This window comes from Oscarella lobularis, chromosome 2 (assembly GCF_947507565.1).
Source record: "Oscarella lobularis chromosome 2, ooOscLobu1.1, whole genome shotgun sequence".
NCBI classification, from domain to species: Eukaryota; Metazoa; Porifera; class Homoscleromorpha; order Homosclerophorida; family Oscarellidae; genus Oscarella; species Oscarella lobularis.
In genome coordinates this window covers 416789-441609 of record NC_089176.1, presented here as the reverse complement: position 1 = coordinate 441609, position 24821 = coordinate 416789, and the positions used below count along the sequence as shown (strand labels likewise).

At 47.3% G+C, this 24821-nt stretch overlaps 11 protein-coding genes across 11 annotated transcripts; 6 read left to right on the top strand and 5 right to left on the bottom strand.

Annotated features, from left to right (window-relative positions):
• Positions 1–22: 22 nt before the first annotated feature.
• LOC136184094 (uncharacterized) lies at positions 23–2937 on the top strand. The gene is made up of 20 exons (XM_065970939.1): positions 23–75; positions 130–345; positions 400–488; positions 538–654; positions 715–923; positions 982–1066; positions 1113–1169; positions 1218–1316; positions 1367–1435; positions 1484–1556; positions 1609–1667; positions 1719–1813; positions 1867–1967; positions 2020–2169; positions 2221–2280; positions 2336–2430; positions 2482–2565; positions 2629–2688; positions 2735–2797; positions 2846–2937. Exons 1-20 carry the CDS (start codon positions 39–41, stop codon positions 2876–2878), a joined length of 1851 nt encoding a protein of 616 aa, XP_065827011.1. The 5' UTR covers positions 23–38; the 3' UTR covers positions 2879–2937.
• A 53-nt stretch (positions 2938–2990) lies between these two features.
• LOC136184098 (uncharacterized) lies at positions 2991–4051 on the top strand. The gene has a single exon (XM_065970942.1). It carries the CDS (start codon positions 2993–2995, stop codon positions 3929–3931), a length of 939 nt encoding a protein of 312 aa, XP_065827014.1. The 5' UTR covers positions 2991–2992; the 3' UTR covers positions 3932–4051.
• On the bottom strand, positions 4031–5180 carry LOC136184099 (uncharacterized). The gene is made up of 7 exons (XM_065970944.1): positions 5130–5180; positions 4653–5080; positions 4557–4602; positions 4446–4505; positions 4356–4394; positions 4192–4308; positions 4031–4135 (listed from the first exon to the last, which is right to left on the bottom strand). Exons 1-7 carry the CDS (start codon positions 5169–5171, stop codon positions 4103–4105), a joined length of 765 nt encoding a protein of 254 aa, XP_065827016.1. The 5' UTR covers positions 5172–5180; the 3' UTR covers positions 4031–4102.
• An 11-nt stretch (positions 5181–5191) lies between these two features.
• On the top strand, positions 5192–7287 carry LOC136184097 (RNA binding protein fox-1 homolog 1-like). Its single transcript, XM_065970941.1, has 10 exons — positions 5192–5419; positions 5707–5910; positions 5963–6016; positions 6076–6168; positions 6222–6282; positions 6331–6526; positions 6616–6643; positions 6756–6781; positions 6849–7041; positions 7099–7287. The coding sequence occupies exons 1-10, from the start codon at positions 5219–5221 to the stop codon at positions 7153–7155; spliced, it is 1113 nt and encodes a 370-aa protein (XP_065827013.1). The 5' UTR covers positions 5192–5218; the 3' UTR covers positions 7156–7287.
• A 53-nt stretch (positions 7288–7340) lies between these two features.
• LOC136184030 (tachykinin-like peptides receptor 86C) lies at positions 7341–8510 on the bottom strand. The gene has a single exon (XM_065970850.1). It carries the CDS (start codon positions 8508–8510, stop codon positions 7341–7343), a length of 1170 nt encoding a protein of 389 aa, XP_065826922.1.
• A 70-nt stretch (positions 8511–8580) lies between these two features.
• LOC136200151 (BAR/IMD domain-containing adapter protein 2-like) lies at positions 8581–10188 on the top strand. The gene is made up of 9 exons (XM_065990494.1): positions 8581–8763; positions 8823–8895; positions 8994–9083; positions 9163–9184; positions 9242–9329; positions 9379–9444; positions 9502–9588; positions 9647–9735; positions 9789–10188. Exons 2-8 carry the CDS (start codon positions 8889–8891, stop codon positions 9671–9673), a joined length of 387 nt encoding a protein of 128 aa, XP_065846566.1. The 5' UTR covers positions 8581–8763; positions 8823–8888; the 3' UTR covers positions 9674–9735; positions 9789–10188.
• Positions 10189–10245: 57 nt separating this feature from the next.
• Positions 10246–11415, bottom strand: LOC136184029 (tachykinin-like peptides receptor 86C). Its single transcript, XM_065970849.1, has one exon. It carries the CDS (start codon positions 11413–11415, stop codon positions 10246–10248), a length of 1170 nt encoding a protein of 389 aa, XP_065826921.1.
• A 179-nt stretch (positions 11416–11594) lies between these two features.
• On the top strand, positions 11595–15282 carry LOC136183968 (ataxin-2 homolog). The gene is made up of 18 exons (XM_065970785.1): positions 11595–11720; positions 11780–11852; positions 11951–12040; positions 12121–12182; positions 12241–12312; positions 12378–12422; positions 12503–12598; positions 12648–12713; positions 12767–12853; positions 12918–13007; positions 13060–13329; positions 13381–13566; positions 13614–14341; positions 14396–14459; positions 14514–14584; positions 14638–14694; positions 14745–15080; positions 15127–15282. Exons 1-18 carry the CDS (start codon positions 11649–11651, stop codon positions 15161–15163), a joined length of 2502 nt encoding a protein of 833 aa, XP_065826857.1. The 5' UTR covers positions 11595–11648; the 3' UTR covers positions 15164–15282.
• A 3126-nt stretch (positions 15283–18408) lies between these two features.
• LOC136200096 (UNC93-like protein MFSD11) lies at positions 18409–20787 on the bottom strand. The gene is made up of 15 exons (XM_065990424.1): positions 20615–20787; positions 20503–20554; positions 20317–20443; positions 20170–20249; positions 20023–20119; positions 19908–19966; positions 19754–19848; positions 19623–19698; positions 19505–19570; positions 19406–19450; positions 19259–19351; positions 19021–19207; positions 18835–18970; positions 18681–18749; positions 18409–18631 (listed from the first exon to the last, which is right to left on the bottom strand). Exons 1-15 carry the CDS (start codon positions 20699–20701, stop codon positions 18545–18547), a joined length of 1356 nt encoding a protein of 451 aa, XP_065846496.1. The 5' UTR covers positions 20702–20787; the 3' UTR covers positions 18409–18544.
• On the top strand, positions 20784–22641 carry LOC136200098 (dual specificity mitogen-activated protein kinase kinase 4-like). The gene is made up of 11 exons (XM_065990426.1): positions 20784–20860; positions 20920–20992; positions 21052–21106; positions 21194–21427; positions 21490–21609; positions 21670–21721; positions 21791–21918; positions 21969–22049; positions 22102–22244; positions 22305–22350; positions 22409–22641. Exons 1-11 carry the CDS (start codon positions 20851–20853, stop codon positions 22502–22504), a joined length of 1038 nt encoding a protein of 345 aa, XP_065846498.1. The 5' UTR covers positions 20784–20850; the 3' UTR covers positions 22505–22641.
• Positions 22642–22674: 33 nt separating this feature from the next.
• On the bottom strand, positions 22675–24821 carry LOC136200097 (dual specificity mitogen-activated protein kinase kinase 4-like). The gene is made up of 12 exons (XM_065990425.1): positions 24720–24821; positions 24333–24471; positions 24202–24265; positions 24036–24149; positions 23865–23981; positions 23690–23809; positions 23581–23632; positions 23401–23528; positions 23273–23341; positions 23078–23223; positions 22979–23024; positions 22675–22925 (listed from the first exon to the last, which is right to left on the bottom strand). The coding sequence occupies exons 1-12, from the start codon at positions 24730–24732 to the stop codon at positions 22830–22832; spliced, it is 1104 nt and encodes a 367-aa protein (XP_065846497.1). The 5' UTR covers positions 24733–24821; the 3' UTR covers positions 22675–22829.

Genomic DNA, 24821 nt, shown 5'->3' with positions numbered 1-24821 from the left:
TTGATAGTCCGGGACCTCAGTTTTCAAACGCTTCGGCGATGGACGGCTTCTCGTCCAGTTTCTCCAGTCTTGACGGTGATTTTCGCTTCTTCCCGGGGTGCAACGCCGATCGGGAGTGTCGTTTTATAGAAAAAGTATCGCTGGGATGCGATACGCCGCTGTCTCTCCTCTCGCCGGAATCAGAAAAGAGTCAAGCGGACCACGCAGACGTCTCAACGGAAGAAAATAAGACACTAATCGCATCGGCAACACAAAATCGACTCGATCCCTTCGGTAGCAGCGAAACGAAGACATCGGGGGTCACATTCGAAGATTTTGCGACAGAGTCTAGAACGAAATCCCTCGGTAAAAATGCATCGATACAAAATTGAATTACTATTAATTTTTTAATTAATTAAGGCGAATTTGGATTGACCTATAATGTTCAATTCAAGCCGGCTGCTGAAGCGATAGCAGCAGAGGAGGGAGACGAAAACGCAGACTTTCAAGTACAGTATTAACCTCATTGAGGCTTTTATTATTGTAGTTTTTTATAAGGATGGTTCTGAAGCGAGTAGTAACAGCACGGTCGTCTCTCCGACGACTTTGTTTGGCGCTTGGAGCAGCCGTCTCGGTGCTTTGGACGCCAGTGGTCAGTTATCGTCTCATCGGCGGGTGATTAGAAGCTTTTTAGATGATTTTTGCGCTGGGGTCATTTGAATATTATATGTATAGCCGCAATTTTCACTTATTGCTGATTCTCCTACTGAGTTTTCTCCTTTTCCTGATAAAGAAGCAGGAGTGACGTCTTTTCTTCCGCAATCGCCGAGTTCTAATGAACAGCATGATATTATTGATGAGGGGACGTGCGAAAAGGGGAAGCAACTTCTGTTCTGCAGTCTTCCCTTTGTGCACTTTTCTGGCGTCGCTTTGGGTTCGACAAGGTAGAGAAAAAAGAAAAAAAAAGTCGTCGGTTTTTCTCCAATGTTTGACTTTGTTTAGCGTCAAAAAATTCACCATTCGAAATACCGTCGATAAGAGCATGAAAGTGGTGCTAAGCGTGGGCGAAAGTTTCAAACATTTTTTGGTAAAACGAGAAATTCATCTTAGGAGGTACGTAATTTTTTTTCTAGGTGGAAGCCGACGGTCAGAAACCTGCCGCTTCAATTGAAGTCACGGCGAGAGCCAAGGTAAAGGTAATAGAGGTTTTCTCCAAAAAGGGCCTATTTTTTTGCTAGGAGTGCTTTTCCGTTGTCGTCTGGTTTATCTGTGAAACGGAGAGGCTCGTCCAATCGTCTCTCGCTATCAGTTTATCTGAAATTGGAGATACTTATTATGTAAGCGCTGACGTGTTCAATCTCAAAATTCTCTTAGGGATCCTTGATAGCTTCCTTTGTCGGGATATGGTGGACGTAGTCGAGTTCAATCGAAAAGAGATCAAATCTACATTCAGAAGGTAGGTATGGCTTAGTATTTGAGGTTTCTCGTGTAGTCAAGCCTTTAGAACGGCACTGCGACTCTTGAGCTGATGAACACGGGCTCGAGATCCGCGTATGTGAAGCTTGTTTGGGATGGAAGTACGCCTAAAAAAAGACTGCGATAATGGGGCTCGAAATACAAGTGCTCTAGGTGGAGAGGCTCCCGACGTCACGCCGGACGAATTCGTCATCAAGCCACGTGCCAAAAAGGCAGAGCTGTCCACATAAGAAAAGCGTAAGACTTAATTCCTTTTTTTGTAGATTGTTCGCATAGACTTTCACTCTCACCCGGCGTCCAATTCGGGAGATCTTTATGTTTATTCGCTGGACGAAATAGTTCGCGCTCGCTACGTAAAGTACGCAGTAGTAGTGACGCGACTCTAGTAGCGCAATCACGTTGTTTCTGAAGGAGTTGCCAGCAGTTTGGGAGCGCGAATGGTTTACCGAGGCAGTTGCCAAGCAACCTACAGTCCATGATGGACTTTCCTTTGGCTGCGAAATTCCAGTCAGGTAACCACATCGTATCAATATAGTAATTCGTTTATTGGCGACGTCGTGTCAGACTTGCACTGCTCACAATATCTTCAACTTGAGTCAGATGTGCTGTTGGATCGTCTAGAAACAGCCACATTACGCATCACATCTTTGCCGTCGTCCTTGCCTTCTTCCTCCTTGCCTACGGTTGTTGTTCCTTCGCCAGAAAGAATGAACGGTGAAATATTCTATAGAGCAATATAGTATCTAAGTATGACGTGGTTGTTAGCTGCAAATAGGGTTCCAGAAATAATGAATTTTGGATCCGCTTCTTGTCAGGAAGAAAAAAGTGAGTTTGGAGTAATTTGCGATTAATTAAACATCTTAGTGGCGAATATTTTTAGGTATGGTTATCAAACTCAGTCATATCGTTGTTTCTCAGCGGTTCAATGCTGATACTGAGTGGAAATTGTTTTCTGTAATGCCAACATTTTCAGAGGTCAGTCACCTGTAGGAAACGTAGGTGTTGTGTGCATTTTTTGGTGTACAGGATGCCGATGGAAAGCTGATGAAGGCGTCATATTCCGTCTTTTCTGTACGACCGCGTTCTGGTGTCTGTTCAAAGGACAACGAGGTTTGCTATCTGTCTTGTGGGACCGGCGTTTCTTTGCGAGTTTCTCTTCTGTTGGAATGTTAGGTGAAAGCAACTTTCAAGCCTCGGAATCGTGGAGAATTTCATCAAGTTTGGGAATTGGAGGTACGTAGAGTAGATTTCCAGTTTCTGCTAATATCACTTTTGTCAGTTTGGATCGCCTACAACTCTACCTGTCGATAGGCCAAGGATGTATCTACTTCTTTGTGGTTCGGTATGTTTATTGATCACATTATAAATTATTACTCTCTAATTCTCATAGGGAAGACGTAGGTCTTCACACTCACTTAGTTAAACTTTTGTTGTTGTTGTTGTTGTACAGTATATAAATCGGACTCTGCAGCAGAAAATCTATTTAGGTCAATGTGCTTTGTGTAGACACGTGATTTCCTAATAACGCGCTCGGTCCATGCGTGCGATCACGCGAATACGAATCGCCGACAACGTTGGGAGACTTCGTTCACTGTGCGCAAAGTTCATGGCGTCGTTCACGGCTGTGGAGAGCGGATCCGAATTCACGTCCGACTACAAGATCTACTATCGAAACGAGACCGGCCAAGCGATATCGCCCTTCCACGACATCCCACTGTTCGCGAGCGCCGATAAACGCACGCTGAACATGGTCGTCGAAGTGCCTCGCTGGACGAACGCGAAAATGGAGATCGCAACGAAAGAGCCCCTCAATCCGATCAAGCAGGACATAAAAAAGGGCAAGCCGCGTTTCGTCCACAACTGCTTTCCCCACCACGGCTACATCTTCAACTACGGCGCCTTTCCCCAGACGTGGGAAAATCCGCAGCACCGCGACGATCACACGAGCTGTCTCGGCGACAACGATCCACTCGACGTCTGCGAAATCGGCTCGGTCGTCGCAAAACGCGGCCAAGTGAAACAGGTGAAAATCCTCGGCCTGATGGCGCTGATCGACGAAGGCGAAACCGATTGGAAAATCATCGCCGTCGACGTGACGGATCCGCAAGCCGACAAAATGAACGACATCGGCGACGTCGACGTCGTCATGCCGGGTCTGATTGCCGCCATTCGCGAATGGTTTAAGATCTATAAGATGCCTGCCGGAAATCCGCCGAATGCGTTCGCTTTTGACGGCGCGGCGAAGGAGCGGGGCTTCGCTTGTTCGATCATCGAAGCGTGTCACGAGCAGTGGAAGCAGCTCATTGCGAAGAAGGCGGATGGCGGGGCTTTGGCTTTAGCTAATACTTCCGTAGAGGGTAGTCCGTTTCGTATCGATCCCGCGAAGGCGGGGGAGATTTTGGCGGCGGCGGCTAAGCTAGGTTCGCCTGCGTCTGTCGATGCTTCGGTGGACAAGTGGCACTATGTCAAGGCCTAACTAAACTAGTTGTTTTCTCCTTGCTTTTGTCATGCAGTTTCGCCCTTTTCCTTAGTGCATGTATGTGTGTGTGTGTGTGTGTGTAAGTGAGTCGATGGATTAAATGGTTTCCACGTGTGATTTATTGGGGCAAGCAAAGCGCGTATAAATGTTTACCCTCCTTGTTGGTGATTAGTTGAGCAACAGTTTAAGAGTTGATTGCAGCTTAATTAAGAAGATATTGATGAGTTGAATTTTTTTGGCATGTGTCTTTTGCTCACTTTAAATTCTTCCTTAGGGTTATCATCCTCCTTTAAGCTGCTGCTTTCCATTGCCTCGAATTGTTCTAGAGTTTTCTTCATATTAAGTTTGGAAGCTCTCAGTTTTGCTTCCAGTATCTAATCACGAGAAATAATTAATTAAATTTGTGCAGATTGGCTATTACGGCCGTCTCTCGCTTCCTTTGTTCTCTCTTCGCCGCTATCTGAATTATCAATAATGTATTCTAATCAACGAGTGGAGATGAACGACTCACGAGTCTCTTATGTTTGCTAATCTGTCGAATACCATCTTTAAGTTTCCGGTAAATTTCTACCTAATTCGTCAACTGCTAGAGAACCAGTGAAAAAAGGATTCTTTTAGGTACTTTTGCATTGAGATGATTGAGCTTCATGAGAAGTTCGCGCGTCTTCCTAAAAAATAAAGGAATAAGTGATCTCACTAAGTAGAAATAGGTACATACCTATCAGTCTCGCTGAACGAATACCCGTCTCCAACAACCAACGTAGCATCTTCACTACTAGCGCTCTTCTCTCGTCTCTGAAGCGCAATTTCCAACGCATCGCCACCACTGGTGGCATCTCTTCGTTGACGCTCCAGAGCGAGACTTTTCCCCCGTTCGACGAACTTGCACCAAGGACAAGTGCAGTTGCCATGGAGAGGCAAGCGGCCGCTGTCGCGTTGCCGTCGAATCGGGGCACCTTTCCACTCGACGACGTTCGTCCATGAAAGCGAGCTTGTCGTCTGGGAGCCCGACGTCTTTGCGAAACCCTGCGGCGTGCGCCACACGCCGTTTTCGTCTTCGATGCAGAAGCCTCGTACGGACGAGGCGAATAGGTGCGAATGGAGCTGGCCGAGGTGACCGTTGCAGGAAACGTGGAGAATGGTCGTCTAAAATTTATTACAGGGAAAGAAATCGAATTGCCGCGGCGTTTGGTACGTTTTCTGTCGCCCATTCGGACGCTTTTGTTGCCCTTGCCATTTAGCGCGCTAGCTCACACGTGTCTTCGAGGAACGCCCTCGAAAAGAATGGCAACTCTTCGCCCTTCGTCGTCGTCCTCGTCGTCGTCTTACGCGCAGCCAAACGGAGGCAGTGGCAACGTGGGACGACTCGATAGTCGATCGGCGGGCGACGAAGCATCGAAAACGTCGTCGCAAGAGTCAGAAGGCTACCATTCGTGTTCGCAGTCGAACGAAAGGACGAGGGGCAGCGGCGACGTCGCGAGAGAGGTGAGCACATCGTCAAGAAGAGTCGTAGAATCTCGATTGGCGAGCATTTCCGCTTCCGCATTCCGCCAGCGGTGAACCTTAGCTGAGAAAGCAACGACCGCTTTTTCCCGACCTAAAACTAAAAGAACTTTCAGTGACGCCTCACCGAAGCGTCGTCTGTAGCTTCAATAAGGCTTGGGGAGGCGTTTTTTTAATAGCGTAACTGAACCACGTGGTATGGCACGTTTCAGTTTAGCCCCCGAAACAAAACGGTCTCAATTGACGCTGAAATTATATTAATTCCATAGGATAGGCCTGATAAATCGATCTCGACCGTTGAGGCGCTCACCGATAGTCGAAGTGGAGATTCAAAATCTGATTCGGCAATTCATGGCATGCCCGTTCCCGTCCAATCGTCTACCTCTTCGGCGGGGCCCAGCGGGCAAAGACGACTGCACGTGTCCAACTTACCGTTTCGATTTCGAGACAACGATCTTGTCAGGCTCTTTGAGGTGAGAATGAGTGCAAAGCCGGCGGCGCTCTCTCGATGGATGATTTCTCTAGCCGTACGGTCACGTTGCTGAAGCCGAGATTATTTTTAATGAACGAGGATCCAAGGTTGGGTTTATTTTTTTTTCGGGGCATTTTCTTATACGGTAGCGTTGCGTGCTACGTAGGGATTCGGGTTCGTCACGTTCGATTCGGGAGAAGAAGCCGACGTCGCCAAATTTAAAGTCCACGGTTCAGTCATCGATGGACGAAAAATCGAGGTAGAATAATGTAATCTAAGTCGAGATATTCACACACACAAAGATTGCGTAAGGTGAACGAGGCAACGCCGAGAACGGCACCGAAAAAACCAAAGCCATATCCTCCTCCAGCAGGTGAGATAAAAAAATACAATAGGACTTGATTTATTTATTTTATTTTAGGCTCTATGCCTCCTGGTCCCTATCGAGGATATCTTCCTCCGCCGCTTCCGCATCGAGGCGGGTATGGCTCCATGGGATATCCGCCAGCGGCGATGGCGGCGGCCGCCGCCGCTCAGCGTTCCATGTATGATCCGAGAGCGTACGGCTATCCGGACATGGGCCAGGCGTCGTATCCCGGCTACGGCGCGTATTCCGGGTAATTGAGAGCGTGCAATGTCGATTTTTGATGAGATGAATGATTTGGCCTGTTTGTGCATGTGTGCCTGTGCCTGTGCCTGTATGCAGCTACGGTACTCAAGATGCTTATCAATCGGTTAGTGCATGGAGGGCTGAAGCGACGTCATCTTTGTATCGTCGTCTCTGCTACGCGCGCCTCTTCTTTTCTGTACGAACTAAATCGTCGTTTTTTTTTGTTTTGTTTGTAGGGATTCTCTCATCAGGACTACGCAGCGTGAGTCATTCTTGTTAGACTCTTTTTACTGCCGTTTTTTTACGAGTTTTTTGTATTGGCGATACAGGCAATACGCTCGTTACCTAGAGTCAAGTCAGGGCGGTCAACAACAACAACAGCAGCAGCAGCAGCAGTCACAGCAGCAGTCACAGCAACCACAACAACAGCAACAAGGAGGGGGAGGAGGAGGAGGAGGAGGTAGCCAACAGGGAAATCAACAGCAGGCTTCTAGCGGACAAGATCGACCAGCTTATTCGTCAGTAAGTCTTCGTTAGAATCTCTCTGTTTTGTCGCGAGTCCTTGTTGTGTTTTTATAGTCTGGCTATGGGCCCATTCACGGGTATCAACCGCACTATAGATATCAGCCCTACTGAAACTCAGAATGAATTCGGGGATCTCTTTAGCGTAGCGTACGTGTTATTATTGTCATTAAATTACGTGTGCCTAGACCACAGACGATTCTTCTTTATAATGCGTTTCTAGAATAAACTTGAAGGTGCACCACACACACACACACAGAGAGAGAGACAAACGCAGGTGACGTATCTGATACATAGAGTCAGTTTTCAACTTCCTGTCCCGTGTACAGCTTGTTGTTTATTTCTGTCGTAGTCTTCGTCTGCTGACTTTGACTTTGACGACGGGTGTGATGGTAAGACGCGGCTCTGTTGATTTGACGTCGAAATACGCGTGACAGCCCTAAGAACGTGCAACACGATTCGGCGGAATTGTCGTTTGGGTTTCTGTTCAACGATGTCAGCCAGAGAAAGTAGAGTATAGAGTTGATTACGAAGTTGGCCTCGTGCAGTATGTCCACTGCATAGTACGCTTTCTCCGGGAAGCGAAATGTTCTAGCAGTTGTTCCTAGTTGTCCCGTCTGCACTGGCATAGTGCATATCAACTTGCAAATAATAACTGCAACGATGTATTTGAATCCTCTCGACTTGAGCAGTGTTATCACCGAACGGTTTGGATTTTCCTCGCCGTGAGTTCGCTCTCGATCCCTTTGAGCTCTCAAGACTCTCCACGCAATCACTACTAATAGACTCAAAGAAATCACGGTGAGGAATTGAGGCAGATACGACTTGAAAGTGAAATACAAGATGCCGTAAATCAGAAGAGAGTGGCCTTTCCAGCTTGTAAATGGAACGCAAAGGCCGACTTTCTCCTGTCCTGGAAAAACGTAAAGTCTGGCTTGGAATGTACCCCAGCTCGTGAGAGGAAAGAGTGCAAACAGGGCAGCTGCAAAGGCGCTTACGATCACACATATTATTGCTTTCTTTATCGAGAACTTTCGTCTCATGCCGTTCGCTACGGCGTCGTAGCGATCGAAAGCGACGAAAAATACGGCCCACGCTGACCATCCGCCCGTGAAATAGTAAAGTGCGACCATGAACTTGCACAGACCGTCGTAGCTGGGAGTATTCGGGAAGACCTGGCCTATGACTAAAGTCGTCGTAATCACGCAGCAACCGCTGACTAGATCGGCTGCAATTGAATTGAGCAAGACAAATGTCGAAACCTCGCGAAATCCGTTACGCTTGATTTGAACGATGAAAATCAGGCCGCACATAATAACAGTGAAAATTCCCACTGAAAGGCTGATGGCGACTTTGGCAGTGCCGGGAGAGAATATCAACGTACCTCCGCCGTAGTTACTGTAGCTTCTGTTAGTGCCATTGAATGTTTCGTTATACATGTAGTGCTGCCAGTGGTCGTAGCCTGACATCGGCTGATTATGCAGTGAGCCAACTGCAGCTATTGCATTTAGAGCTGCAGTTTACGTGTGCAGAGGTGCAGATTATGCAGCTGACACGCGAGTGCGAAAATTTGCGTCATCGTCAATCCGGGAGACGCGACCACGCTCCTCCTAGTGGCATGAACAAAGAGTCGATTCGGGAAAAGATAAAGTTCCAGCCGCGTCGTCGAATCATTTCTCGCGCTCCGAAGAGCTCGGAAACGTCGTCGAAGCTCTATTGCACGTCAGTGCGCCTCGCGAACGCGCACAAAACGAAGACAATAGCTTGTTTTCGTCGCGTAGAACGTCTCGACGCTCGTGCCGGCGCTGAAAACGCTCGCCAATCTCGGTCGAACGTATCAGAAAGCGATGGCCGGTACGCAGAGAGAATATCGTGTGGGAAAGTGGGAGTCGCGGCGTTTGTTTGCGCGAGAACGATTAGATTCGGGCGTGGACATCTTGTTTACTCTGTAGATTGCACCCGAGCGGCTGCCTCTTTTTGGGAGGTGTTCAACCAGATTGCTCAGCACGCCGCCGACTATCGAACGTCGACGCGTTTCATCGGTACAGTACGCGTGGGGACGAATCAATGAGACGCGCGGAACGAATGAGGGGGCCCGTGGGGGCGTGGTTATTTTCTTAGGCGATGCCATGATGGAAATATCGGAAGTGCATCGACAGATCGAGACCTAGAATTCTTTTTGACTTATTTGCATTTGCAGATGGTGGAGGAAGGAGCTTCGAAATGTTCGCAAGAAGTTTCGTAAGGAGAATCCCGGCGTTTCCTTTCAAGACGACAGAGAAGCTCAGGTATTCCAATAGAAAAAAACTCGAGAAATATATTCTGTTTCTTCTGTAGTTACTTCAAACTCTACACGATAGAGAAACCGATCTTTTTGACGTCAGAAGCTACGGATTGCGAAAGGTAACGAAGCAAAATGCGTCACCTAAAGTGCGCTCTCCTGAAATTTTCGTTTGAAAGGCCTTGATTTTGGAGAGAAAAATACATTCGATTGTCGTGGAAAAATTTTGCCACGTAATCAAGAGCAACATAGTCTATCACGGAAGAGTGCGTCTACATGCATAATTGATGAAAAATCCAAGTTCTTCTTTTTTTGAAATTGTAGTCTCATAGCGGATTGTCGCGAAAATAAACGACTGGGTATCTCTCGTCTCCGATTCAACCGAGACCCAAGACTTCAACGATCTTCTCAAAGTAAAGAACAAAGTCTCCTTTAGAGCCTTCGATTCGATTCGATTTTTCTTTAGGATCCGACATTGGTTCCGCGCAATCGATGGCTCGAAGACGACTCGCGGCATTTTCTCGACGGTCCCCTGCCGTCGCGGGCGCCGCAGCCCAATGCCGGATCGACGGCGGTCGGACGAAAGACGTCCCAAACGGCGGATCGAATGCGATCTCAATCAGCGGACAACACGCTTGCAAGGCCTGCTTCGCGAACCCTTGTTGTGTTTTTATAGTCTGGCTATGGGCCCATTCACGGGTATCAACCGCACTATAGATATCAGCCCTACTGAAACTCAGAATGAATTCGGGGATCTCTTTAGCCGTAGCGTACGTGTTATTATTGTCATTAAATTACGTGTGCCTAGACCACAGACGATTCTTCTTTATAATACGTTTCTAGAATAAACTTGAAGGTGCACCACACACACACACACACAGAGAGAGAGAGACAAACGCAGGTGACGTATCTGATACATAGAGTCAGTTTTCAACTTCCTGTCCCGTGTACAGCTTGTTGTTTATTTCTGTCGTAGTCTTCGTCTGCTGACTTTGACTCTGACGACGGGTGTGATGGTAAGATGCGGCTCTGTTGATTTGCCGTCCAAGTACACGTGACAGTCTGAAGAAAGTGCAACACGATTCGGCGGAATTGTCGTTTGGGTTTCTGTTCAGCGATGTCAGCCAGAGAAAGTAGAGTATAGAGTTGATCACGAAGTTGGCCTGGCCCAATATTTCCACAGCTTCGTAGGCTTTCTCCGGGAAGCGAAATGTTCTAGCAGTTGCTCCTAGTTTTGACGTCTGCTCTGGCATGACACATATCAACTTGCAAATAATAACTGCAACGATGTATTTGAATCCTCTCGACTTGAGCAATGTTATCACCGAACGGTTTGGATTTTCCTCGCCGTGAGTTCGCTCTCGATCCCTTTGAGCTCTCAAGACTCTCCACGCAATCGCTACTAATAGACTCAAAGAAATCACGGTGAGGAATTGAGGCAGATACGACTTGAAAGTGAAATACAAGATGCCGTAAATCAGAAGAGAGTGGCCTTTCCAGCTTGTAAATGGAACGCAAAGGCCGACTTTCTCCTGTCCCGGAAAAACGATAAGTCCAGTTTGGAACGTACCCCAGCCCGTGAGAGGAAAGAGTGCAAACAGGGCAGCTGCAAAGGCGCTTATGATCACACATATTATTGCTTTCTTTAGCGAGAACTTTCGTCTCATGCCGTTCGCCACGGCGTCGTAGCGATCCAAAGCGACGAAAAATACGGCCCACGCTGACCATCCGCCCGTGAAAAAGGAAAGTGCGACCATGAACTTGCACAGACCGTCGTAGCTGGGAGTATTTGGGAAGACCTGGCCTATTACAAAAGTCGACGTAATCACGCAGCAACCGCCGACTAGATCGGCTGCAATTGAATTGAGCAAGACAAATGTCGAAACCTCGCGAAATCCTTTACGCTTGATTTGAACGATGAAAATCAGGCCGCACATAATAACAGTGAAAAGTCCCACTGAAAGGCTGAGGGCGACTTTGGCTGTGCTGGGAGAGTATGTCGACGTACCTCCACCGTAACCGCTGTAGTTACTGTAGCTTCTGTTAGTGCCATTGAATGTTTCGTTATACATGTAGTGCTCGTAGCCTGACATCCGCTCAAGCTTGGCTGATTATGGAGTGAGCCAACTGCAGCTATTGCATTTAGAGGGAAATGCAGCTGCAGTCGCACATCCCCTGTTTACATGTGCAGAGGTGCAAATTATGCAGCTGACACGCGAGTGCGAAAATTTGCGTCATCGTCAATCCGGGAGACGCGACCACGCTCCTCCTACGTGTTTCCAGTGACAGAACAAAGAGTCGATTCGGGAAAAGATAAAGTTCCAGAATGTCCGCCGCGTCGTCGAATCATCTCTCGCGTTCGGAAGAGCTCGGAAAAGTCGTCGAAGCTCTATTGCACGTCAGTGCGCCTCGCGAACGCGCACAAAACGAAGACAATAGCTTGTTTTCGTCGCGTAGAACGTCTCGACGCTCGTGCCAGCGGTGAAAACGCTCGCCAGTCTCGGTCGAACGTATCAGAAAGCGATGGCCGGTACGCAGAGGGAATATCGTGAGGGAAAGTGGGAGTCGCGGCGTTTGTTTGCGCGAGAACGATTAGATTCGGGCGTGGACATCTTGTTTACTCTGTAGATTGCACCCGAGCGGCTGCCTCTTTTTGGGAGGTGTTCAACCAGATTGCTCAGCACGCCGCCGACTATCGAACGTCGACGCGTTTCATCGGTACAGTACGCGTGGGGACGAATCAATGAGACACGCGGAACGAATGAGGGGGGCCGCGGGGGCGTGGTTATTTTTCTTAGGCGATGCCATGATGGAAATATCGGAAGTGCATCGACAGATCGAGCTGCAGCGCGGCGACGTCGTACGTAGAACTAGCGAAAGAGTCGTAGGCTCGACCAGAAACGTTGCTCTTCTCGTAGCTTCGATCGTATTTGAATGATTTCGTGCTGCCTCTCGAGGCAAAAGTAGAAAGTGAAGAAAAGGCTTTAGCTGTACGTAGACTCTAAGAGAGACCGTTTGGGCCCAGGGCTCCTTATTTGAAGTCCTGTTTCCGTAGGTGCTCCAGCGGAGCTACAGAGATGACTGTGAACTTCGTATTCAGGTGCATTATTTATACATTTTAGTGTTTTACCTACATACCCCTGAGACCTAGAATTCTTTTTGACTTATTTGCATTTGCAGATGGTGGAGGAAGCTGATGAGGAGCTTCGAAGCGTTCGCAAGAAGTTTCGTAAGGAGAATCCCGGCGTTCCCTTTCAAGACGACAGAGAAGCTCAGGTATTCCAATAGAAAAAAACTCGAGAAATATATTCTATTTCTTCTGTAGTTACTTCAAACTCTGCACGATAGAGAAACCGATCTTTTTGACGTCAGAAGCTACGGATTGCGAAAGGTATGGGAAGTGCGTCACCTAAAGTGCGCTCTCCTGAAATTTTCGTTTGAAAGGCCTTGATTTTGGAGAGAAAAATACATTCGATTGTCGTGGAAAAATTTTGCCACGTAATCAAGAGCAACATAGTTTATCACGGAAGAGTGCGTCTACATGCATGCATAATTGATGAAAAAAATCCAAGTTCTTCTTTTTTGAAAATTGTAGTCTCACAACGGATTGTCGCGAAAAATAAACGACTGGGTATCTCTCGTCTCCGATGCAACCGAGACGCAAGACTTCAACGATCTTCTCAAAGTAAAGAACAAAGTCCCCTTAGAGACTTCGATTCGATTCGATTTTTCTTTAGGATCCGACGTTGGTTCCGCGCAATCGATGGCTCGAAGACGACTCGCGGAATTTTCTCGACGGTCCCCTGCCGTCGCGGGCGCCGCAGCCCAATGCCGGATCGACGGCCGTCGGACGAAAGACGTCCCAAGCGGCGGATCGAATGCGATCTCAATCAGCGGACAACACGCTTGTAAGGCCTGCTTCGCCGTTGGCGAGATGGCGTCCGGAGGAGCAGGGCAAACCAACGCGTCAAAATTTTGTGAACGGGGAAACAGATGGAAGCAAAGATGTATATATTCATATGTTATACTTACGTATTTATTTGAGAGTGTTTGTGTAGTTTTATCCGTTCCAGTCGCATGTTTCCGGATTTGCTGGATTTGCTGCTGAGAGAGGCGGCGGCGGCGGCGGCGGCAGTGGCGGCAATTCTCAGCTGTTTCAACCGCTGTCTGATTCTCCTGAGAGTCGGCAGTTCGGGTCATTGTGGACTCAGGAGAATTCACCTATTGGAAGAATAGATCGTCAGGTATTGTGTCTTTTTTTAAATCGAAGAATTGCTAATGGGCGTTCTAGGAGCAACCTTCGGCTCTGTCAGTGAGGTCGCTCGGTGATCTGACTGCGGAGTCGAGTGAAACTGTAGCGCCTATGGGGCAAGTCAAATCGTCGTCCTTTGAAGGTCTTGCGCAGCAAAGTCATCCGCTGCAACAGCCGCCACCGCCGCCTCCTCAACAACATCAATTTCAAAATTCACACCAGCTCAATTTTCAGTCTCAAGTCAAATCGTCGTCGTTTGAAGGTCTCTCGCGAAGTCAGCCACAGCAACAGCCGCCTCCGCAACAACAATTTCAAAATTCGCAGCAGATGAATTTTCAGCCACCTGTACCGACAAGTCAACAGCACGTGCAACTGGCTCCTTCTCAGCCATTCCAAGCGCCCGTTATGACGATTCAACAACAACCGCAGCTTGCACCCGTCGTGCCGTCCACTTCCGCGCAGCTGCAATTTTCTCAGCCACCGCTGCAGATTCAGCCTCCGGTTATCGCTCCGTCTCAGCCTCACGTTCAGCAACCCATTCAGTCTGAACCGCAGTCCCTGATGCAGGCGTCTATTCCAGTGGCGGCGACACAGCAGGTCATCGGAGCTAATCCCCAATCGTATCCGGCTTTGCAGCAGCAACCGATGGCCGTACCCGTTCAGATGCAACCACAGGTCGTCTTTCTTCAGCAGCCCTCACAGGCGCCAGTGAGCCAACCGGTGAAGTCGAAGATTGCTCCGTCGTCGTTTGATGGACCAAAATACGGGTTTGCATTACTAAATCTTTACTAGAATCTTTTTTTGAGTGGGGCATCGCTTAGTATGAAGTTTCGAGCATTGTACACGTTCTCGGCGACGACTCCATCGCAATTGTCATTCAAAGAAGTATTATCTAATTAAAACTTTGGAGGCTTTTTTAGATACAGGTCTATTTTTTAGGGCGATTTCATCGACGCCGTCGGCGAACCGAGGGATGGGTGGCAATACGGCGAAAATGGCAGAACGCGAAAGTACCTCTTAGGAAAAAATGTCTGCGAGTTCTTTTTTGATTTTTAATTCGCAGATCTGGATGGTTTCCGGCAAATTATGCTGAGAAAATGGTTGCACTGAGAGATCCAAGGTACATACATATGAGAGATACCCCGTTTCTCCAACGTTTTACGCGTGCAGAGTTGGCACCGGTACAACGCCCCGGTATTTACGGCGAAATAATGCCGATACGAGCGTCTTGCGCCCGGCTATTCCCGCTCCTGATTACAGACAAAGGACGACAGTGACGGCACCGGTGGCCACCGTGTCGAATTCCCTTCCAGTTGTGAGCAGTGTTGTTCCAATTGCGGCGTCTATTTCTCTTCCTCCTGCAACTGCACCAGTGGCTCAGACGACTCCAGAAGCGCAGGCGCCCCCAGTTACAGTTACGACTAGTGTTTCGTCTGCTAGTAATGACGCTAGGCCAGATCTGGCTGCAAGCCAGAGTGAAACAAACGTTGCTGTGGGACAGTCTGGGTAAGTAGTGATTTGCACAGAGTTTTTTTCTATTATTTCTCTTCAGATTGACCAAGTTCATGGGAGTCGAGCAGTTTGAGTGACAAAGTATTTCTAAAAAGATATAAGAATAAAATTTTGACGCGTGTTGCGCAGTGTTCTTTTCTAATGATGACGATTCGTTTCTTTGTGTGTTCCATAAAGTTTTCTATGCAGTACGGTATATTTTGTTTTTTTGCATTTAGGGTGTTGCATTGGTGTCACGGGTATAATTTCGGCGCGGTACCACTGGGTTGACCATATATGGTTGTGACTTTAACGCGCATGCTCAACAACTAGAAAAAGAATCGTCCGCGTGCGACTTGGGATTCCCTCGTTCGCCTCATCATCGCTGCGTGTAGCTTGGATTTCTCCGCGTATAAGGGTAAGCAGACGAACTGAGCTTATATAGCTCTCGATCGAGCCGTCGGCACGTTTTCTCCCTCGCGTTTTTTCCGCTTCATTAGACTGCGCGAAAAACGGCGTTAGAGCGTCGAAGCAGGCTGCGTGGCGCTGTTTTTCGCACAGGACGAGGCGACGTGACGATGCGCGAAGCGCGCAACGTCACGTTACTCGATGCTGCATCCACTCGCATCTAGGCGATCCCTCACCGCGCGCACCCGCTTTTCCATTCGTTTCACCCCTTTCTTCTTTTCTTCTAGTTTGGCGAAGAAGACGACGAAAGATCAGAGAGCACGTGTCCAGCGCGACATCAGGTTCGCACCGCAGCCTTTGGGCCCCCTGTGGTGTAGGCGTGCACATAAGGGGCGGGGCTCTCTGCGACGTACACGGGTCGGATTGCCTGGCGTGCCACTGCCCGCGCTCGCGGGCATAGAAAATTTCCGGCAGTCTAACCATTAGGTCTGGTTTCCGATCGTCTAATCGAGGGCGGGTTGGGGTTCGCGAGTGGGGGCGGGTGTCATGGCAGCGCATGAAGCCCACATGTGTATGTTGCAGAGAGTGTAGCGGGACAACAAATCGGTATAATGTAATGGCCATCCCTCACGTGCTTCGTTTGCATCACTACGTTAGTTTGCACGGGTCCTCTCCCTTGCATTAGGGTTTAGTCGGCGGCTGCTAGTAGGGTAGGGCGGATTCTGTAGTAGGCTTGTAGCTCCTTTCCCCCTCGTGCTTAGCTAGCAGCCGCCACGTGCTTTAGACCATTTTCAATGGATTTCGAGGTAATCTAGGTTGATTAGAATATAGGAATATTTTAGGTCAATGGATTTTGAGGTAATCTAGGTGCTATTTGTCTTCATTTTTATATTTTCTTTTAGGTGTAGAATAGGTTTTTATTTTTTTGCAGGTTTTAGGTCAGTGATTTTTGAGGTAATTTAGGTGCCATTGTTTCTCACGTAGCTAATCTGATATTTAGGTCAATGGATTTTGAGGTAATCTAGGTCGATAGCTAGGTTCCATTTGTTTCTAGGTATTTTTTCTGCAGGTGTAGTCTAGTAGGTTTTTATTTTCTTTTGAACAGGTTTTTATTTTATTCACAGGTTTTAGGTCAGTGGATTTTTGAGGTAGTGTAGGTGCCATTGTTTTTCACGTAGCTAATCCTGTTATTTAGATCAATGGATTTTGAGGTAATCTAGGTCAATAGCTAGGTTCCATTTGTTTCTAGGTATTTTTTCTGCAGGTGTAGTCTAGTAGGTTTTTATTTTATTCATAGGTTTTTGAGGTAATTTAGTGCTCTCATTTCTCACGTAGCTAATCCGTTATTTAGGTGAACGGGTAGGTGTATAAATTGTCAATAAGTTTTATGATGATTCTTCTTTCTTTTGCAGGAACTGACTCAGCGCCGGGGAAAGTCAAAGGTAAGCATATGAGTTACGATATAACACAAGTCTTTTCTGCAGTGTTGAGTATTGATTGGAAAGCCAAGAAAGAAGTGACTTTTATGCATGTATACGGTCGTTTTTTTGTAGCGTTTTAGCAATTTGCACGGTAGCGCACATTCGCATCACGTGCCGGTGTATAGCGCACTCACGCGACCACCGCGGCGGAGCCATCCCGCCGAGAGCGCACGCCGTCTCATCTCGCGCCGTGTGCTGCGGCACCACAAAGACAGGTGACTGCACCAGAGAGCGGTGTTCGTTGTTTCTAACGTTCCTTTTTTAGGTGACGGTGTCCTGAGCATGACCTAAAACTGCTCTCAGCCGGGGTCCTGAACATGACCCATCCATCAAAAACTGCTCACTTTTTAGACAAGGGGAGGGACGGTTATTTTATTTAATAAATTTGAAAAAATGCACAGAGTGTACCCTCGCGTTTCATGCAAAGGCAGTTTTGACGGGGTCATGCCCAGGACCCCTGCGAGGCAGTTTTTGATAACGGGGTCATGCCTGGGACCCCGGCTGAGAGCAGTTTTTAATGACGGAGTCATGTTCAGGACCCCAGTCCTAAACAGACGCTTAGCTAAATACGAGGCAATGAATCTGCTTACCGGATAAATCCACAGAGAGCTGCAGTCCTCGCAGCTAATGTGTGCCTGCTACCGTCCTCTGTAGACGCATGCAGGCACGTTTTTGATGTAGGCGCCATTCTCCGGCAGAGACTACCAATAAAGGACAGTAGCCTCTGTTTGGAAATACACGCCATAGGGTGGGCAGTTTTTCTGCTCGTACCCAGGAGAGGTGGCCGTTTAGACGATATTGCCTCATACCACAGGAGGCGTACAATGGCCTTTTAGGGGTTTGCAACTTATAATTAAGTTGTGAACCCCGTGGTCGCTTGGACCAACCCGTCCTTGCCGAGGACGTTGGGACCGCAGTCAACCTCTTCGTCTCCTTCTTCTTCATAACGAAAAACACCATTGAGTCCCTTCATTTTTTCCGGTCACGTTTCGATATAAATTAACTACAGCAGAAAATTCCAAATATTAGAGTCATATGGGTCCATTTTTACCGCGAGGTCAAACAGATAGTATATCCCCACTGTTTTATAAAGAGAAATTAGAAATCGGGGAGATGAAACAAAGAACTATACAGTACAGTGTAGCTCAAGGTTTAGTGGCTCAGTCACCGATTTTGAATTTAAACGATCACTCTGCGTTAACGTAAACGTTTCGGAGCCCAAATCGGTGCGAACACGAACAAAAACTGGAAAGGGGGTCTTCCCACACAAATGATGGTCTAAAAAGACCATAAGAACCTCGCTGATTGCTCACCTCTATTCTTCCGATGTCAAAAACGAGCAGACGCGAAACTGAGAGCCTGAGAGCGAGAGATGCGAGTGCAATCAGTGCATGCGCAGTACCTAAACGTATTGATTGACATCTCTATTACATTTCTAATGCTAAAACTTACAGTTGATTTCGTTTGACTGTTTATTTTCGACGCTCATCTCCCAGCTCAACTTCTTCCCACAATTACCACCCCCGTATTTATAAAGCAGCGAGCAGTACACGACAAAACAGCTTCGACATGCACCTTTGTCTCCCAATTCTACTGTATGGGCGTATAGCCGGAGTAGCGCTTGGAATTCCACTCCACGTGAATAAAAGCACTTGCACCGATTACGGCAAAAAACACCTAAGAAAAAGAAAATGAAGTCGTCACAACAGCGAACACTCTCCTGTACCAAAATGATTAGCTGATAATGAAGAAGGAGATGCGAACTGTAGAAAAATCCCGCGGCAGCAGCAAGAGACTAAAACAAATAAATAAATAAATAAATAAATAAATAAATAAATAAATAAATAAATAAATAGTACACGGTTACAGGCATAATGTACCTGAAAGAATTTATAGAGCGCGAAAGGAGGCGCACTATCCTCCTGATATAGAGCCATGATGATGGAATAGATCTGCGTGTTGAAGCAGGCGTCGCCGAAGCCAAGAAGAAACGCAGCACATTGAGCAAGATAAAGACTAAACAGAAGATTCTCATAAGAGACAAAGGCTTCATCCGGTTCACTTACTTTGGGCCAAGTAGAAGTGGGTATGGAGTCTTCGACAGATCGTGCGCTTCCTCAAAAGGTGCATTCGACGGTATGCTCGTAAAGACGAGAAAATAGCAGACAATGTGCGAAATGAGGCCAATAACGACGATGGGATCGCGTCCGTGACGCACAAACTTCTTGCCAAGCAGGCCAAAGAGTAGACCAGCTGAGAAAACGATACAATGACATAGAAGAGTGACGATGACTCGCTTCTTACCTACTATTTCACCTACACCGATGAATAGGCCGGTGAGGGGAACGTACTTCTTGCCCAGTGTCGGTCCAAATTTCGGCGGGAGTACACTATTTCCTACACGACGTCATTATGAGGAAAACAGGCGAGACCGTGGACAAGTGCTCTTACCGACTGCCGTGTCGTAGACAGAGCTAAAGAACGTCAAATCTAACCCTAATAGAACGCAGTCCTTTAAAAATTCACACGCGTTGGGGGAGATGAACTGACCCGTGTAAAAACAGAACAATGATATGCAAAGCATTTCCTTCGTTTTCAGCAAGTTTCCAGCTTTATCTACGCAGAAGAAAATCGAACAATAGATGCGCCACTTGACTTATGAACCTACAAAATGCTGCAAGAACGGGCGACGGTTCTGATTTCTCCTTTCCTCCGCTGAGACTAAATTGAACGTTGCTATCAGTCTGAAAAAAAAGTTGCGTGACATTGAGTTTTTTTTGACAAGCAAACGTTCCCTACAGTTTCCGTTTTCCTACGCAAACACAGAAACAGGCTGACGCCGAAAACGCCGCAACCGGTCAGAACTCCGTAAATGATGTATCGCTCCGTCATCGCTACACAAAAAATAAAAACGTAGCAAAAAAAGAGAAAACAATTGGCTGTAGTTCCTCACATATATTCGTCGTGTCTCCTTTCAGGTAGAAAAAGACGAAAGCGTTGCCGAGCACCAAACTTGAAGTTCGTACACGTCATTTGGAGATTCAATTACAGACGAAATTTTTTCTCACCTCGTCTCCATCATTGCCCAGAAAATTCCCGCGTTGCGACCCATCGTGCTCTTATCCGAGCACATCGTCAAATATTTTCCCTGGGCCGTCCACAAAGCTAAAAAGAAAATTTGAAATTTTTTTTCGAATATTTTTTGCGATACTCACATCCTGCACAGAAGCCGAGCAGAGCGGCCAAAGCGTAGATTACACCCTCAATGGGATGTATGATAGCTGCAATGAAACCGCTAAAAGAAATAAGAAAGAAAATCGAGCTGAACGGCTAATTTCGCTTTCTCTTTCTCTTTCCCTTACACGTATGAAAGTCCACTCAATGCCATCGTCCATTTGGCTCCCAACAGCGCAACGATCGACGGTGCCACCCAATTGGCCGCCGTAAAAATCGAGTATATGATTGCGACGCTGTTGAAACCCACTTCATCTAATTTACGGCGACAAGAGATTATTCCTGTAGAAAAAAGGGTTCGTCTCTGACTGCACCTCCTCTATCGCCAAGGCCTCCTTCGGTTTCGTTGCTCTGGAGGACAGAAGGCTGCGCGAAAGAGAGAACGCAACGTTGCGCGTAGAGTAGGGGGGAGGGGGGTGTGCGCACCTCGATCACTGTGCTCGTCTGGAAGGCGGTAAAGAGAAACATAAAGCCGAAGCCGTGCAGGAGAACGCCGGCGATGTCGTTGGCCATTGCGTCGTCGAAATCGAACTAACTATACTCAGCTCGTAAAGCGTGTAGCGTGCTCGCGATGTACACAAGGAATTCGGCCGTAGTGCGCATGTTCGATCGGAAGAGGGCGACCCTTCCCGTCTTGAGTCGTCTTCCTTTCTTAGCACGAGATGCCGAACGGTAAACGGGCATTCGAATACTATCTAAAAGTCGCGATCGTTCGTTTCCCGCGGCAAAAGGTGGTCGCAAGAAACCGGGCGCCGGTCTAAAGGTCAAAGTAGGTGGTCCCGCCGTGGCGCAACCGCCCAAAGAGTAAGATCTCGCCCTCGTTCCGCGACGATTCGCTTCTCACGCGACGCGTGCACGTTCAGGACGTTCAAACCGCGAGGTTTGGACTCGAAAGGATCGCTGAGCGTCAACGGAGAGGTACGAACAAAAAAAAAAAAAGAATCGCACGAAATTGTGACGCTTTTCACAATGAGCGTCATTTACTAAACGACCACGCCCACTTAGACATTCGAAGTCCACGCGGAAAATTTGGAGGACCAGGGCGAGTTGGGACACGGCGCCTACGGGTCGGTCTATAAGATGCATCACGCGGAGAGCGGAACGACGATGGCAGTCAAACGCATTCGCATATCGCTCGACAGCAAGGAACGAAAGCGAGCGCTCATGGATCTCGACGTGTCGATGCGCAGTTCCGATTGTCTTTATACTGTTCAGTTCTACGGGGCCCTGTTTCGTGAGGTAGTGATTTAGCCGGGGGAGAGAGAGGGGATCATGGAGATATGGGGGTTTCCCTCCTGTAGGGAGATATTTGGATATGTATGGAATTGATGGGAACGTCGTTGGATAAGTTGTACAAGTGGGTGTATACTGACATGAAGGAGGTTATTCCGGAGGAGATACTGGGCAAAACGACGATCGCTGTAAGGGGGCCAGGGAAAGAAGGGAGGGAAAAACGCGGGGGTTCGTTTACTCGCCTCTAGGTAGTGAATGCGCTTCACTATTTGCATTCGGGATTGAGCGTTATGCATCGAGGTATCCTTCCGATTTTTTTCTTGTGAATAGAAGGGCGAAGTTTCTCTCTCTCTCTCTCTCTCCGCTTAGACGTCAAGCCTTCGAATATTCTAATCGACGAAAAGGGCAATATAAAATTATGCGATTTTGGCATCAGTGCCGAACTGGTGGACTCCGTTGCTAAGACGGTCGACGCCGGATGCAAACCCTATATGGCAGTAAGAACGTCTGAGGCTTAGAGTCATTTCCGACTCTCTTCTCTCCTAAGCCTGAGCGAATCAATCCGTCGCAAGACAAAGGAGAGGGCTACGACATTCGATCAGATGTCTGGTCATTAGGCATTACCTTGGCACGTCTTTTAGACAAAGTGTTTCTCTCCTTTTTTGAGTTTTGGCTTTTAGGTGGAACTGGCCTTGGGCAAATTTCCGTATCCGGCGTGGAAGTCTGTCTTTGAACAGCTGACGCTCATCGTTCAAGGCGATCCGCCCTCTCTTCCGAAAAACGATCGCTTTTCAGACGATTTTTGCAATTTTACCAAGATTTGGTTGGTAGCTCCCTCTCTATCTAAGAGCCAAGTGCTCTAAAACATCATCTCTTTCTTTAGTCTAATAAAAGACCACAAAGCGAGGCCGAAATATACCGACCTTCTGGTGAGATTCAAACACTAATAATAATTCATTCTTCTTTACTTCTATTTTTTGCCTGCAGGAACACCCGTTCATCAAATCGCGTGAAGAGATTGCTGTCGACGTTTCCGGTTGGTACCGGAACATCATAGACAAGCACGAGAAAAATAGTTCATAGCGCTTTTGGCACAGTCGATGCCGAATTTGCATGCAAAACTACAGCCTAGGTTTTAGAGGGGGCGGGGCAAGAATCGGGGACTTTTTTTGCAATTATTTTAGGGTGTATGTAAAATCCAGGATAAATCGTTTCGGAAAGTATTAATTACGCGCGCGGTGTCGACGATGACGTCATGGAATGACTACATTTCTCATATCAAAGGGAATCAATGAATCAAAACAAGTCTCGACTAGAATGAGTTAGGCGCGAGGGTCCCAATAATGAGACCCCCCAGGGGGCTCATCATCAAAAGATAGATACAACGAAAAGAAGTGTAAGGCTCCTTTTAGGCTTTGGATGATCTTGCCTGCGCTAAAATTGCCTGGTACCATCCCCCAATGTCGATGTCACTGTTGGCGTGTTTCTGGTAAAAAGGATGCATCTATAAAGGATATAGCGCTAGGGGAGATAACTAAAGCTTTTTTTATTGACTACCATGAGCTCTTTGTATTTTGGCCGTTTTTCCGGATCTTTTACTAAGCTGAAGGGCAAACGTACGAGTGGTTTTTCCCTCCCTGTTGTGTTTAGTCTTACCAAGACGCTACAAAGTCTTCAAAAAAGGGCGAAAAGCGGCCGTCTTCGGTTGGCAATTGGGGCGGATCGCCGTGGACTACTTGGCTAAGCTGATCGAATACCGTCTTCCATTCGCGATAAGGAAATTGCCCCGTCGCTAATTCAATCTGTAAAAGAGTCTCACGACATCTCCAAAATTCGAATTTTTATTCTTACCAAACTAAGACCCAAGCTCCAGACGTCGGATCGGACGTCATACGTTTGTACTCCTTGTATTCGTTCAGGCTATAAGAAATACGTATGACGTCATAATATTTGTAAAAATTCATTTTTCTCTCTCTCACCGACATGTACGGACGACATCCTTCGTCTTTCGTGCGAGCAATGGAATCGCGAAGATGACCGCTTATGCCGAAGTCGCACAGCTTCACATTTCCCTGCAAATCCAGGAGAATATTCGACGGTTTGACGTCTGAAAAAAGGAGTCAAGAAACGAGACAAATTCGCGTCGCGTTTCTCCGCACCTCTGTGAATAATCTTCAATGTATCTTTGAGATACTGAAGCGCATTGACAACCTAATGTGAGAACGTTGAAATCGGATTTTTTTCTGAAGAAGTGACTACTAGACTTACAGAGGCGTTAATTTTTCCAATTATTCGTTCAGGAATTTGCTGGCCCAACGTCTTGTATACGAGCTGATAGAGTTTGTCCATCGACGTGTCCATCATTTCCATGCATATCCAAACGTAGCCCTAATGAGAGAGAGTCATTTAGACTCATTGTTCATGACGTCATGTGTTCTCGCGCCTCGCCGAAAAGAACGCCGTAAAATTTGACAATGTAGGCGCAATTGCTCTTTCGAATCACATCCAAATCCATGTTGAGACGTTTCATTTCGCTTTCGTCGACGGTCACGTGAACACGCTGAAAAATTTCAAATGAAAATAGACGTGGGAATTTCGAAGAGAAAAAACGAACCTTGACTGCCATGTGAGTGTTCGATTCCTTGTGCACCATTTTATTAACCGTTCCAAAAGCGCCTTCGCCGACGACTCCAACGTCGAGCAATTCCGTTGGAATGCAATTATAACTCTAAAAGAATAAATAACTACGATTTCAAACAAATCAATATTTTTATAAATACTTTATCTTTAAAAGTCAGCACTCCAAAAGTGACGCTCTCTCTCGACGCAGGAGTAGGTCGTCGTCTAATTTAATTAAAATCAAAAAAATTAATTAATTAATTAATTGATGTATTTTTCCTTTTTTCCTTACGGTCGTGCTGGCTGGGGTTGTGGAGGCGTTTGCTGATGTGGAGGCGTTTGTGGAAGTGGACTGAGATTCGGTAGAGGCATTAGTCGCCTTCTCGGGCTCGCCTTCGTCGAGTTCAGGCCGAGCTCGAGCCCGCGAGGACCTGAGAAACGATCGAGGATGCGATCGCGATGACGCGATGTCAAAAATGGGGAGAGACGCGACTATTCTTCTCCTGCGAAGCGAAAGCGATCGCGATTCGAATTCTAGAGGATTGCGGGTACGATTGGCGCAGCGAGACGTCGAGAAGAGTCGCTGAAAGGCGAACGACAGTCGGGGGAAATATCGAATCGTGCGAACGGGGGCTCGATTGCGGTGGGAAGTCGATTTCGACGCACTGGATTTCTTTACCTGGTCTAGACATTGCTGCGCGACAACTGAAAGTGACGCGATACGCGTAGTTTCATCCAGAAAAAACGCTCGCGAATGTCGAAAGACGGAAGGCGAGTTCCC